The sequence below is a fragment of the Synchiropus splendidus genome, chromosome 1 (assembly GCF_027744825.2).
Source record: "Synchiropus splendidus isolate RoL2022-P1 chromosome 1, RoL_Sspl_1.0, whole genome shotgun sequence".
Classification (NCBI taxonomy): Eukaryota; Metazoa; Chordata; class Actinopteri; order Syngnathiformes; family Callionymidae; genus Synchiropus; species Synchiropus splendidus.
In genome coordinates this window covers 26,843,048-26,858,483 of record NC_071334.1, presented here as the reverse complement: position 1 = coordinate 26,858,483, position 15,436 = coordinate 26,843,048, and the positions used below count along the sequence as shown (strand labels likewise).

Here is a 15,436-nt window from a genome sequence, read left to right as displayed (position 1 = left end):
TACAAACTTAAAAGTACAGTTTTTTGTAATAAATTATATTTTTAATGTTAATATATAATATTTAACATCGATTTTTTTATTATTATTATAACTAATATTATTATGACATGATTCAATTGAACCTGAAGTAACAGTGCCCAATAAACCCAATAAATTAACGGAAGCATATTAATTGATCAGATCACTGTAACATTTTGAGGAAGTACATATTTCCACAACCATTGCAGCAGATTTAATTATTGATTCCCCATGGCCTCATGTGACTGCACCTTTGTTCATGATCTTGGTATGTTGTCAATTTTAAGAACAATCCTAATGATCTCAGTTTCAGCCACGGAATAATACTTCAGTTCTATATTGCAAACTCACATACAGCAGCTTTTTTAAGCAGAAGGGACAATGTGAAAACACACACGGCCTGAGATCCTGATTTAATGTGACCAATCAAACAATAAATAACAAAAGGAGAATGAATAAATAGAAAACAAACAGATGGCCAACAGTCATCAGCAGGAGACACAAACCTTCGACAGCCGTCTGAGTAAACAATTCGGATTGGAGAGGAGTCACTTCATCTGTCAGTTCAGCAGATTGTCGTCATTTGCATCCAGGTCGCTGTGGAAACAAGTTCTTCATTTCTATTCAGGAATTTGGCCTTTTAGAAGTCAGAACCTCCAGTTGATTATCGTGGAGTGGCTTTTATTGAAAGCTCATCTTAACGCCGCATCAGAAGAGCCACTGTTGTTACAAAAAAAGAGGAACACAGTGGATGCAGCCACAGTCTCTTAACCTCCACTAGTTTTGTGTGCAAGTGAAACATTCAGGTCCAGGTTTCTCACAACCCTTTCAGAGTGGAAACCTTCTTCTTCCGAGCAGCCAACATCTCGTAGAAAGGATCTTTGCTGATGGCAGCTCTGCGGGTGAGACACAGAAGTGGTGAACAACCGAAGTGGGACGAATGTCATTTTTGTTTCCTTCCCGTGTGACTCACTTGATGCTGTTGATCCACTCGTCTTTCTCCTCCATGGACGGAGCTGAGATTCTGTAGACTGTGTGGTTTCCCTCGACCACTCGGCCATCCGCCTCCGTCTTGCAGGCCTTGATCACCTGATCTTTATGGTCTGAGATGTAGAGCTCAAAACAGTTCTGTTTGAAGAGAGATCCACATGAGACATCAGCATCTCTCTTTATCTCAGCTGTGACAACAGCTTGGTATCTGTCTACCTGAGTAGGAAGAACAAGATTAGAACCAAGTACATCAGAGGGACAAGCTCAGGTGGAGAAGTTTGGAGGCAACGTTAGGGAGGCCAGACGAAGTTAGGACTAGAGATGGAGGTAGAAGGTTAAGGGAGGCAACAATTGTGGTCCATGATAAGGTGCAGTAACGGAGGACATCAAGGTCAGATGAGGGAGGTGAGCGAGACGTGTTAACTTGACATTTCAACAGATTATTCTTGCAACGCTGGCTAGCCACAACTACTGTACATCACAAACCAGATAGTTGAGTAAAAGCATCTATTTAGCTGAAACCAGAATCTGAAGGAGTTTACCGGTTTCTTTGAGTCCTCCACTTCTCTGATGCTGAGATTTTCCAAAGGGATTATTCCTCTCGGTTCTTTATCCTAGTGGACAGCAGGGGGAGACAAATATGATGTTTGGATAATCTGTGCTGACAGATAATCGAGGAATACTGACTGTGGTGAATTCGAAGTAGTAGAGGCAGTTGTCTGTGAGGATGAACCAGCGTCTCTTCCAGGTTTTGACTCGTCCACCTGGAAAGAAAGTGACGGTCAGATCTCAAGTTCAGTAGACAGGTGAGAGTGTTCGACAAGGATGTGGTGAGCAGTGAGCTGCAGCAGCAGCAGGGGTGAGACTATTATTCACAATGAAACCACACAGCAGTGATGCAAACATGAGTTGAAGCAATTGCATATGTTAAATATGCAGAGGAGCAGCAGCAGACACCAGGGTTCAGAGACAAGCGGAGCAGCTCAAAGGCCAAAGCAGCATTGAAGCAGGAAGTTAGAGGATGTGTGTTAAATACATACCTCCTGGAGTCAAAACATGAAACACAAGAAGAAAAGAATCAATAAATGAACAAAGGTTTGTCGTGATTTACATAGTTGTGATGAAAGGCAATTTGAAACTCAACGAAAATGGAAAGCGGTCCAACGTAATCATATGCTAAATGGAAGATTTGTCCAACTTAAGTAAGGCACAATATTAAAAAAACAGAAGAAGAATTACCGTTTCTGTGCCAATAACTCTATATGAAGTTCAATGCATTACACAGAGCATCCTCTTGATTCATGGTGAACAATGGATGTCAGTCTGCAAAATATCTGACTTTCTTTGTCAATAAAATGAAATTTTTAATGAATCTAATCTAAACATATAAATTATGGTTGACTTGTTTCCCCTTAGTGGCTTTCTAACTATAACTTCCTCCTTAAGCCCTGGGTCAGCTGAGCATCTGCGTCCAGTAGAGGGCGCAGCAGCGCTTACCCAGTTTGAGCAGCCACCCTTCTCTGTCTGGATTGAAGAAAGTGTGTGTCAGGTCGTTGCCGTCGTCCTCTGGGATTTTAAAAGGTTCGTTCTTGATACTGTCGTACAGGTTCTTACATGGGAGAGATGATAAAGGTGAAAAAAGCACTTGCCACAGTCAACAAACGGCATGTGAATCTGAGCTCACTTTCAACAACTCCTCAGGCAGGTCCCCTCCGTCGTTGATTCCCCGGTTCATGGCTATGAATCTCTGGACGGTCGGTTTGTCTTTGACGTTAGGATTGTGCAAACTGGTGTTTAGCATGATGACGGCGAAGGACAACACGTAACACGTATCTGCAGAGAGTGAAGAAAGTAGAGCTTTGAGAGGGATTTTTCAGGATTATGGATTCTTTGAGCCCAAATAAAGGAGTTATCTTGTTGCTAGTATTTCATCTCGATTTTAATACACCACAAGAACCCTTAAAAACGGTTTATCTTCAGGTCCCTTCAGGTATGTTTCCCAAAGAGGACAAAATGCTAAAGGCTGTGTTTCATGTGGTGGTTCCGACCCACCTGTGCTCTGAAAGACGCCAGGGTTGCAGCGACAGTATCTCTGGGCGAAAGCCTCCATCATGCGGTCGATCTTCTGGGCTTCACCAGGAAGTCTAAAGCTCCACAGGAACTGCCTGAGGGCCTGGACCAAGTTCAGGTCTGAGAACTCGTGCAGCTGCAGGAAGGCGTGCAGGACCTGGATGTTGTAGTCATCTCTGCACCATATGATGTGAAAAGAAGAGAAAAGTCATAATGAGCAATGCCAGCCATGAAAGGGCAACTGCATAAAGCAGAGCATCACCCACCATTTGTTCTTATCAAACAATACACCCTGACGCAGGGTCACTGACCTCTCCCCTAAGTAGTCTCCGATGGCTGTCTTGTTCAGTCCCTCGCCCTTGTAGAGAAACTGGGCGATGTCATCGCTGGTGTTTTTCAGGAGTGAAGTCTCAATCAAAAACCTGATGCCCTGAGAAGGAACATCAAAGCCCACACCTGATTTGTAAAATCCTTTTAATGATCAATGTGAGATCAAACAACTAAGGAGTGAGTGTAAAAAGAGATCGAGTACTACTCACCTTCTTTGGGTCCATGTTGAACTTCTTTCGGCCAATGGCCATCTGTTTGTTCCTCTGCATGCTTTTTCTAAAATATGAATAAGCATTAGCAACAAGTGTGTTTTTATCACACCGGTAGAAACATAGAGAAACAAAATGGAATGTTAGATGTTTCTTTAAATTTAATTAAAGGTTAAATTAATGCATAATGCTAAACCAAAAAAATAAAATGGAAATCATTGCGGCATTTCAATATGACAACAGAAAGTTCTCTTCTCACTGGAGCATATTCTATCATAACACTTAAATTCCCCTGCAACCACTATTATGGTTGTACATGTTTTCAAGTCATCTAGATGAAGTGTCAATGACTAATTTATATCTAAAAGTGAGCTTACATATAACGTTCTGAGGATCATGGGGTCTGCACTAGACGTCAAAGATGGATGGACTTCACAGTTTTAACCGCGTCTAAATATTGTCTTGAAAAGCAGCAGCAAGGAAGACGAGCACTTTTCTAAAACTAGTCCTAAAATTAAGTTTGTTTTTGGAAATGGAGGCTGCAGGAGTCTCCCACTGCAGCAAACAGGGGGCAGTTGGACCAGGTGCACTGAAGGTCTTGCAGAAAACCACTCATGCACTTTCATCTCAATGACTTGTCATGGCTCTGAACTGTGATGTCAGGATCTGTGAATCCACGACAATTCTTAAGCACTGATCAACTCTCCAACAAGCAGCTATCAGACTCAGAACGCTGCATGTGCATCTGCTCCTGTGAGGTTCTGACGCAGGTAGTGATGCTAACATTGCACACAGCACTGTATTTGTACTCATTGGTGGACAATACTAGCCTCCCCCACTCTACGTAAACATTGTTGAGCTCTCTCAGTGACAGAGGCAGAGCTGCATGCAACTGTTTGCATGACCAATCCATGAATGAAGCAGAACTGAATAGCCTCGCGCACCCTAGTGGCAGCTACATATGGAACTGAAATGGGCATGTGATCTCAAAATACTAGGGTGCGGTGCGTGGTCACCCTTTTTTCTCTTTGTTTACATTTCAGAATGACTCAGCACTGCGTCATTTCTCTCTGTCTCACAGCAGTGCTGAGATATCATCTGCACAGCGTCTGAACAGCAAAAAACTTCTACTTTCATGATCTAGTGTTGTTTACAATCAGAATACCAGTACTTTACCTCTCTTCTGTCTGTCCCAGAGTTTCGATCTCATTGGTCACCTCTGCAATCTCATCCTTCAGCCTCTGAGAGGAAAGACGCAAAAACATTAACAAACTGAAGAAAATCTTGTCATAGCAGATCACAACACAGTGGCTCATGTTTTAGTTGCCTCCTGAACATCTCGTGACAAGTTGAGTTAGAGCGAATCACAACGGCTTCATCCTTAACAGAAGTCAGATGGGTTTATAGAAAATCCACTATGGGAGCCGAAGCACCTGTTCAGGGGTCAACAAGACCACCCTTCACTTCGGAGTCCCTCTCCTCTGTCCTGACCCAGATTCACCTCCTCCACCCCGCCCCGGCCCGCCCCTTCCTCCCCACTCTGTGGGAGTCAAACGGGTGTAGACATGAAGGATCAAAGACTTAGGCAGTGACAAACAGATGGAGAAAGACTGAGCTGACAGAAACAATAATGGAGATAAATATAGAGATTAGAGTATACAAGTTTAGAATCACATGGCAAAACCTTGACCACTTAGACGTCTGCATTTTCACTGAGACGCCCTCTTGTTATAAGACGCCGTCCTCCGTCTCCATTACTGGAATATTTCATGGCTCATTGCTCAGGAGCCTCTGGGGGAAGACAGAGTCGACCTTGCTAATAAGCTCCATCAATCTAGCGCTCTGCTGCCTGAGGGTGTTTGTCTTTGTCTGCTTCAAAGTTTGTCATGCTAGCCATGACTAGATAATACAAAATACTCGAGTCTTTATAGATAAAGACTTTAGAACCACTGGCTATTGGTTAAATATTAAATGGTCCCTCCCCTGATCTAGCTTCACACGCTTCATACTTTATCCTGTTTCAGCACACAAGATATAACCTTTGGATTACAGCGAATGTCAGATAAACAAATCCCTTATTTGTAATCTCAATGAACATTTACATATTACTCTTTACCTCCAAATTTGAGTCCAGTAATACCTGGTTAACCGTTTACTCCTGGAAGAACCTCAAAGACAATGATTTATCTTGAATAAGCAATGCTCTCCTACTCCCTGAACACGTTGGTGTAGACACAGGAGGAGGAAAATATTCAGAAGGCCATGCGGTTGGCCATGTGATGGTAAAACAAAGGGTAGGGTGATAAAATCTGCCCCTCCAAGGATTCACATGCCCAGCATTCTCCAAGTGAAGAAATGAGTTTACAGAAAAATCTGTGAAGTTCATGGCTAAGGCATCAATCCTCCAAGAATAAAACCAAGAAGCTGCACACACAAAAACAAAGAAAAATGTACTTGCTCGTGAATAGAATCTATTTGCATAATTTTAATGTGCATAGTTTTAAAATTATATTGTGCTCAGTAACAGCTGACAGAATTAAACATTGCTTTCAATTTAATAACTTTCAATTAATAGAAAGGGGCCATTCACATGATTCAATGTACAATAACATATTTTAAATGACTGTATTTCATCAAACATTGAAATATTACATATTGCTAAGGCAAGAGTGCAAACTTGAGATAATAACAAATTCTTATAACTTTAGACAGAAGTCACACTTAAAAAAGAGGGTTGATGTCAATATGTCTATGTTAAACCAATCATATGTTGGTATGGACTAATAATGTTTCAAGAGTCCGTGTGTTCCTACTTGTATGTCCTGCAGTAACTCTTGCTTTCTGCGCCGGATGCTCTCCAGCTCCTGGATTTCTTCTGGACTGAGGTCATCAGGCACTGCAAGACAGAGATGAAAAAGTATGTTTATTTTTATCATGTCCAACCATGCACACACACCCACGACAATCTTGCTGGTCTAAGTCACTATAGCAACCTCTGTGAGCCACCAAAAGGCCCTACATACGTCTTATTCTTTCAGCTAATAATGGAGAGTTTGTGTGAGTGCAAATGATTTTAATACAAATCTACCATGGAAACTATCATAGAAATTAGTCTATTCAAACACATTTTTACACCACAAACCATTCCCATATCGTCTTAATATTTAGCTCTGTTTATTCTTGAATTGTTTGACACAGAACATTACTTTTACACTTGGTTGTATTTGTGATAACACAAACAGTGCCACAGTGTCACCGACAGTAACAAAATTCTGGCAAACTTCAGATAAGATTGGCATCTACTAACACTGTCCTCCACCCAACCTCCCTTACTCCTGTGCGCACACATGCACACAGCCAGTGGTGGCATGATAAGAATAATGGAGAGAAACATGTCTTTTTTTCTTCAGCACTTCTGCCACTGAGCCTATATTTAGATATTATATTTTTTTTTTTAGTTAGTTACAGCAACTGTAACTGCATCAACACAGAAGCTTAACCATTAAAGATTTAAGGAGATAATATTTGCAAACAGGTGGCTTTGAGGTCACTTAATCGCAGCTGGCCATCATGGACAGATGAGAAAGATAAGATGTCCCTCATGAAGGCATGTTACCCAGCAACAAATGAGCTAATGAGTGATAACTGGAAAAAATAATTCAAGTACAGGATCAAAATTAATTATCACTCTTACAACTGTACTAATAGAACATGTTGTTACTATAAGCAAACATTACAAATGTGATAGAAAATAACAATAGTATAGTAATGATATATTTACCAAGATCACTCTAAAAACAAAGCTAGCTGGCCTCAAACACAAATAACCACTTTGTTTATTGTTCAGCATTTATTATTTTGGCACTGTGTGTACACACTGTACAGTGGCTGCCGACATGCATGAACAACCCTGCTACTAATAAGGAGTTAGTTCTATTCTTTTAAGTTTACTGTCTGCTAAAGTCGGCCATGACAGTTCAAAATGTGCACCGACACCGAGCTGAAGTGGGACTCAATGAAAGGTGAAGAAAACAAAGGGGAAAAACCTATGAGAATGAAAATTAAGATTTCACACATTGTAGTGACCTGAATGTAACTTCAGTTCTGAGAATATGGGTGAAAGCTCCCACAAACAACTGAGATGTGTAAATAAGGTTGGACTTGACATCTTACATAAATGTGTGTTTATTGAGCATTTAATTTAGTATTAATCACTTCATTCAGGAAGGGTATATTAAGCACACAAAGGGTTTATAGAAGTTTGCACTTTTGGAACGATCAGGGATAAATCTGTGTAAGAACACTAATGAATGAAAAAAGTGGCGCAAACCGATATGATATTAAAAAAAATAAAAAAAAATAAATAAATAAAAACAGACAAGCAATGAAACAAAAAACGCTCAGCCCTATTGGACACAGATTTAACCAACATACATAGATACTGAATCACCCCGTCGCACACAAATAGCCATCGTCATGGGAACCCAAATCGGGCGCATTAACCATAACCAAAATGTAAATATGAGACAGAACAACTGCAGCTGAGCCTCTCTACTTAGTTTGAAGGTCACCAAATGTGTTTTTGTCTTCTGAGTAACGGGACACCATGTCAAAGCATTGCTGCTGTTCACCAGCTGCTCCAAGCAACAAACATATTAAAGTTTCCAGACACACAGCAGCTTGTGAGCACGAAACACAGCTGATACTTGAATACTGTTTCCAAAGAAAGATGAACAAATACAGGGACAATGCAGTGAATAGCAACACATCAGGGACATACCGGAGAAATCGTATATGGATCATGTCCAAGAGAAAGTCTGACTCTCTAGTTCAGTCCAGAACCTTAAATCCACAATAGACAGCGGCAACAATCCATTGAAATTCAAGTCCTAAAGCACTTGACCCAGCTAAGCTGAGAGGACAGGAAGGCGGCCAGCAGCTGAATGAAGGTCCAAGTGTGGGTGGGTGGGGGACCCTACAACAGCGACACCCACTTCTTCACTTCAGCTCCTCCCTTCACCTTCTACTATCAATGAGTAAAGAATCATGCAGGCTCCCTCATGTGGGCACCCGAGCGCCATGATAAGATTTTTTTGAAACCAACATTTTATATTTATTTTAAACCAACATTTTATATGATCATTTGAAAAAAATGCACAGTGCATGACCAAATCACATTTTTAACACAAATCTTTGTCAAGCGATGAGCTATTTCATTCCAAGTGATTGACTTATTAATAGCGACATGTTCACTTTTTTACATGCAATTTATTTCAGAAAGAAGTTGAAAATAAATGAACTACAATGGAACTAAACCTTAAATGGAACAAACATAATGTTACGCTAACAACCAGTAGCAAAGACAATCTTCACATCATTCCATTAAAATGTGACTTTTGCATTGTGGAAATTCTCATGATCACAATGGAAATGGTCTTCCTGTTTCAGGACCAAAATAAGTAATGCAGTCATATTCGCCCTTGATCACCATTTGTTTCCCAATTGAGAATAAATACATACGCAAGTGAAGGGAAAAAGGAGAATGGACCTTGTCAGAGAGCGAAGACTCCTCAGAATCTTTAATATAATAGAATCTTTAATAAAATAAACTATTATTTGGTGCAGAAGGAACCTTAATAAAAGTGTTTTGTGAAAACAATGGAAACCCTTGATAAAACCCACACCCAACTACAGGGAAGGAACCAATGATCAGTGTACTCAGCACCAGTTATCAACATATTGTGCTACATAGTATTTCCCAGAGGTTTATTTTTTAAAACAAACTATACTCCTTTGTGTAGCCCTCTATCCCACGGGGTGACAGCTCATCTGGCCCCCAAGACAACTCCTATATGCCTGAAAACATGATAGGAAATGTTCAAACAGTGACCAGTGTTTTTCACAGTGGAATACTTGTGTATTCAAAAAGTCGTGGTTTGAGGCTAACAAGCTCAACACTGTTATAATCCACTGATTATGCTAAACACAACCATCACATTGCTCTAAGCCTTCAGGCGCCAAAGTCCAGTGGGGAAAAACCAGCAGTGTTCTCAGGCGCAGAGAAAGCGACATTTTACATGAAATGTGGTCAAGTCCATGTGCAACAATTACTGAGGCCTTTTAACTAGTTAAACACAAATATAAAATGAAACCAAATGCTTCACACAGTTATTCACAGAACTTTAAAAATAATACATTTTGTTTTCTGTTCTGTCAAGAGAGAAATCAGTCCCCCGTGGTGTCCTCTAGTATTTCATGACTAAATATTGGTAAAAGTAAAAACACGAGGACACAGGAAGAGGGTAAAATAGAATTAACAAACCTGGATCAGACTCCTACTTCCACAGACATACGACAAATACAAAAAACAATGCACCACAACTACTTTAGCATCTACCTACAGACAGACAGACAGACAGATAGATAGATAGATAGATAAAAACTGAAAGAAAATGAATGGAGCTCATTTCCCCCTCATTTTTCATCCAAGAGAGTACATTTCAACAACTTTGCACGATGAAAACAACGTTTTGAAACTCATTCAAACAGCCATGTATCCTAATTTTAACTGTTAGGTCACGAGTTATCGAAAATCCATGAAATCCAATCATTCACGCGTAGACAAATGGCAGCTCTGGTTTCATTTCTGGAGTCATGGATGGAGCCGAGTAGAATCAGGCCTGGCTCGGTTCCAGATTAATAATCATAACGGATCCTTGTGTAAGTTGACATGTTCTGATGACACGAACGGACGAACCAGCACTTGTTGGTGTCACCGCTTACAATCAAAACAAAGTAAAATCCACAGCAAACTCAAACTACAGAGAAAACATTTATTCAAAGTTTGTTTACGTAGCGCCAGATGACGCTAGCTGCTAATCAGCTAAACAGGTTAGCACGGGGGGGAAAACGACACTTGAACTTACCAACTCCGTCTTCGGACTTGAGAACCATTTCTCCTTGTTGCCGGTCAACGCCAAGCGCGCACTGTAGGCCAAACAGTGAAATGCGAACTTTTTTAATTCGCTCAAATGCCAGACGATGCACACTTCGAAGCTCAGGTCCCGTTAGAGTGAATGACAACTGTCTCCAGAGACAGCCGGTGTCACGGCAGGATGGGTTGGGCGTGGTTACTCTGTGCGCCAGCCAATCAAAAAGAAGGATTCCTGAACGCGTTCTGCTGTAGCCAATTAGCTGGGGGAATACGTGTCTATCTATCTATCTATCGGTCTGTCTGTCGGTCTCTCTATCTATCTATCGGTCTGTCTGTCGGTCTCTCTATCTATCTATCTATCTATCTATCTATCTATCTATCTATCTATCTATCTATCTATCTGTCGGTCTGTCTGTCGGTCTCTCTATCTATCTATCTATCTATCTATCTATCTATCTATCTATCTATCTATCTGTCTGTCTGTCTGTCTGTCTGTCTGTCTGTCTGTCTGTCTGTCTGTCTGTCTATCTATCTATCTATCTATCTATCTATCTGTCGGTCTGTCTGTCGGTCTCTCTATCTATCTATCTATCGGTCTGTCTATCTATCTATCTATCTATCTATCTATCTATCTATCTATCTATCTATCTATCTATCTATCTATCTATCTATCTATCAGTCTGTCTGTCGGTCTCTCTATCTATCTATCTATCTATCTATCTATCTATCTATCTATCTATCTATCTGTCTGTCTATCTATCTATCTATCTATCTATCGATCTATCTATCTATCTATCTATCTATCTATCTGTCGGTCTGTCTGTCGGTCTCTCTATCTATCTATCTATCTGTCTGTCTATCTATCTATCTATCTATCGATCTATCTATCTATCGGCCTGTCTGTCGGTCTCTCTATCTATCTATCTATCTATCTGTCTGTCTATCTATCTATCTATCTATCTATCTATCTGTCTGGCTGTCTGTCGGTCTCTCTCTCTCTCTATCTATCTATCTATCTATCTATCTATCTGTCTGTCTGTCTGTCTGTCTATCTATCTATCGGCCTGTCTGTCTAGTAGCCTACTGCAGTTATCACAGGGGAAATAAAAGTACACTTTGGCTTGAGACTGAACAGTAGGCAGAACTTCTCTGCTGTTTGCATCAAGGTTCAATTGCGCGTCTGTTATTTTTGTCCTTTGGCTGAATGGGTTTTTGCGCGGGTGGAGGCAAATGAAGAAACAAAAATAAACAATGGTCTGAAAAACATTTTAAAGTATAATTTTCTGAGGGGGGCCAAGCACAACGGGCATGTGAGTGAGGAAGCACATTAGACGTCTTGTGTAAGAGGAAGGGCGAGGAGAGGATGCGGAGGAGCAGCTGTGAGTTTCAATCGCTGCTTTATTCAGAGTTTGGACCCTGAAAACAGGAAATGTTGATGGGCAAGGAAGAGCAGCTGAAATTTTACTGTTTTTAACAGGTCAGCCCAAAGGAAATGTCTTGAAGCATGTGAAACGCTGGTCTGTAGCAGGAGAATAATGAAGTGCTGCTCTCCCACTGCAGTACAAGCATCAATCAGTTATATTGTGTACCAAAAACTCAAATAGCTTTGGAAAACACAACCTATGTAAAGATCCTACCAACTGGAAAGGAACCAAGATCAAGGTCACATGTCACATGACATGTGTTTCCATTGTATTCTTGCTTGAAGGCTTGTGAAATGTCCCAAACAATATGTTTTCAGCTTCATGAAGACTGCACAGGTTAGTTTCAGGTATACATTACAGTACGGGTTTGAGGACTTGAGGACAAACCCGAGTCCGGTGTGGGGGAACTTGCTCACTTTACACAGTAGCTTGTCAGAGCAATACATTTCTCATCTCAGACTCCTCATATTCAAGCTTCCTTTTCTTTCCAAACTCAAGGCCTGGTGGAAGACTGATGTCATATTCTGTTTCTCTTATTTCCTGTTTTAGGCAGTTTAGTAAATATTATATTTGACCAGAAGAGTGTGTATCATCTTGGTCCTTGATTCAGTTTAAGCTGGAGCCCAACAGCCTCACGTCACCACCCCACTTCTGACACCATTTGACACCAAAATGAGAGCATCATTTGACAACCAGCCTCAAAGCCTGTTCACTGACAAGATCCTCCACACATAGCAAAGATCAAAAGTACAGGTATGTTTTTCTTTCCTCCTTGAAACTATTTTCTTCTCAAGATGATGAATGAGTTGTCCATTAATGTGGACAGCTTTGATCAAGTATCTCGTGATTCCAGAAAAACACGCTCTATTGGTGTGATGGAAAATAAAGTTATTGAAACAAGACCGCACACAATAATGCCTGCCGACGCAAATGTTCGCCTGAATCATGTGCAAGGAAACATCAAAAACACAGCATGACACACTATAAATGCTCCGATCACCATGACAACTGGTCGATGGTGCCACTCTCTAATTCGCCCTCAGCCTGTCTGTCATCTTTTGCTTTCGCACTGCCAGAACGAGAAGAACCATATTCACCTGATATAATCACAGCAGGAGCAGCACGGCTTCACAAAATCCCTGTGTTTGTGGATGAGAACTCACCTGTTGAAGCAGCAAGTGTGTCCATTCGGACGGTCGGACAGAGAAAAGCCTGGAAACTGGACGCACAGAGCTCACTGACTGTCCCCATTTCATCACAAGGAGTTAAGAAAAGGTGTCCTAAAAACGTGGGTCAAGTCGGCGTCGAGCAAACCATGGAATTTGCACGTCGATATGAGAAGCTGACCGTCGCAACTTAAACACAGACGCTCTCGCTCTCTCTCTCTCTCTCGATCTCTCTTATCACACTCATGTGCAAACACTTGACCTATCTGATGAATAGATCCATGCAATCAGGTCACAGCTATAATTCAAACACTTCTCTTGAGCAATACTCTCTAAATGAGTTTAAAGTGTGCCCATATATTTCATTATTGACTAATGATATATAATCATTGTTTCTTTTTCATCATTCATGCCATACAAACCAAGTTTCATGATTTATAACTACATTTCTCCGGATTAGAGTTGAAGAAAATTGAATGAATGGGATAGAAAAAAGGGGGTGAGTCTAAAAATTCAATTTGGAGTGTTAAATAATGTTTCTTGAAAAAAAAAAAGTTTATTTACCATTATGAAAATACATAAATGATTGTTACAGCTATTTAGAAAATCGCACAACAAATATTATAGATTAATAGACAAATAACATCGGAAAATTATTTGCGGTATATTAAAAGTACATAAATAATGGACTTTCTTATCTTAACTTCACGATCAATAAAAAGACTTGGAAAAACATTGCAACATAGTGAAATCAGATACATGAATCCAAAACCACACCCAACACATTGCAGTGTGCTTGTGCTGTTTTTATACTTCTAATTTCAGACAGATCTCACAGGAGCCTGGGGGGAACTGTGAGCAGAAGAATCCACTCTGACACTTGAACAGTTGCTGACACAAATCACTGAAAGGCAGAGCCTTTTCTAGATATGTGAGGTTGAGACACTGACCACCAAGCAATGACCAAGATGGTCTGTCCCGTATTTATGACGTAAGATGTAAGATTTTAATGCATTTCTAAGACACGCTTGAATGTATGTATAACTCTATTATTTTTCTCTCATAAATCATGCCTTATAAAATCATATTTTCCTGATCCAAAAATATGAAGCAACAAGTCCTTTGCTGGATATATGGTGGACTTGGGGTTGGTGCTGCTGCCTCACAGCCAGAAGGCCGTGGGTTGAAATGCAGGAGGAGCATGGAGGAATCCAAGTGGGATGATAACAGTCTCAGGTGAGGAAACACTTGGAGCAAACTAGGGAGCCATCTCTGTGGACTTTCTGCAGTGGTTTCCTCCGGGCACACACATTTCTTCCCATGTATTGTCCATAGGCTTGAATGTGTGTGCATTGTTTGTTTTTGCATGCACTATCACTAGATATATGAAGCTGAACCCAACCAACCAAACAAAAAAGCTATTCATTCCATCTGCATTGTGATATTTTTAACTAACATTGCCATACATTTATTTTGTCTATATAATTTGCAAATCCTGGTTTGAGTTTATTTCAGGAATGCAAGTATATAAACCACAATTGAAATCATTTGAAGAAAGAAGTAGGGAAGCCAGTGCCACAAAGTGCACGTACAGATGATCCGAAAAAAAGTATGTTGTACATTTATTTACATGTTCAAAAGAACATTTTTATTTATTTACCTAGAAAATATACATCATTATTCCTGTTCATTACACTGGAAAAGGGGCACCACAACCATTGTCAATATTTCCATAGATTGACTGACTTCTAATAAATATTTTAGTCTTTTGTAAGTAGTGTTCAACAGGGCATTGGTATTCTGTTGTGTTAAAAGATATGTGTTGAGAATGAGATATTTGAATGTGAAAGCGACACAACCTCCAAAGATTTCTTTTTTGCCAGCTGCCACCGCTGACTTACACCGACTGTAAGTTCAACCCCTCCATCATTTGACTGGGCTGTAGGTAGTTGTTGAGTCATTGTTGAGTTATGCCACCGTGGAGAAAGAAGAAGAGCAAAAGTCAGTTTTAGCTCTGCTGGGTTCAATATGTAGATGGCCGTTCATAATATGTCTGATGTATTGGCGCACATAGTATATGGAATGCAACTGTTGAAAATGGGCGTAAAATTACTAGTAGAGCACAACAATCATGGTTTCTTGAGCGATTTCTGTTTATGTAATGCATGCTGGGTCATCTGAGTTGCAACCCTGTGGTGTTGTCCTCATAGCTGCTGGTGATGTAAATACACTTTGTATGCATGACAAAGCATTTTTTTGTTAAAATATTGAAGATTCGTGAGTGTTCATCAACAT

At 40.4% G+C, this 15,436-nt stretch overlaps 1 protein-coding gene across 3 annotated transcripts; it reads right to left on the bottom strand.

The window, feature by feature from the left end:
• Window positions 1-355: 355 nt before the first annotated feature.
• Window positions 356-10,714, bottom strand: LOC128748447 (cytohesin-1-like). 3 transcript variants are annotated; one of them, XM_053847253.1, is made up of 12 exons: window positions 10,544-10,714; window positions 6,431-6,513; window positions 4,794-4,858; window positions 3,618-3,684; window positions 3,390-3,508; window positions 3,061-3,254; window positions 2,693-2,841; window positions 2,506-2,617; window positions 1,696-1,772; window positions 1,551-1,622; window positions 992-1,146; window positions 356-914 (listed from the first exon to the last, which is right to left on the bottom strand). In XM_053847253.1, the coding sequence occupies exons 1-12, from the start codon at window positions 10,569-10,571 to the stop codon at window positions 836-838; spliced, it is 1,200 nt and encodes a 399-aa protein (XP_053703228.1). In that variant the 5' UTR covers window positions 10,572-10,714; the 3' UTR covers window positions 356-835. The 3 variants fall into 3 exon arrangements, with proteins under 3 accessions (XP_053703228.1, XP_053703238.1, XP_053703247.1); XM_053847263.1 differs by lacking the exon at window positions 10,544-10,714 and adding an exon at window positions 8,398-8,561 and having other exon boundaries at window positions 360-914; window positions 1,696-1,774; window positions 2,505-2,617; XM_053847272.1 differs by lacking the exon at window positions 356-914 and having other exon boundaries at window positions 1,069-1,323; window positions 1,696-1,774; window positions 2,505-2,617.
• Window positions 10,715-15,436: the final 4,722 nt, after the last annotated feature.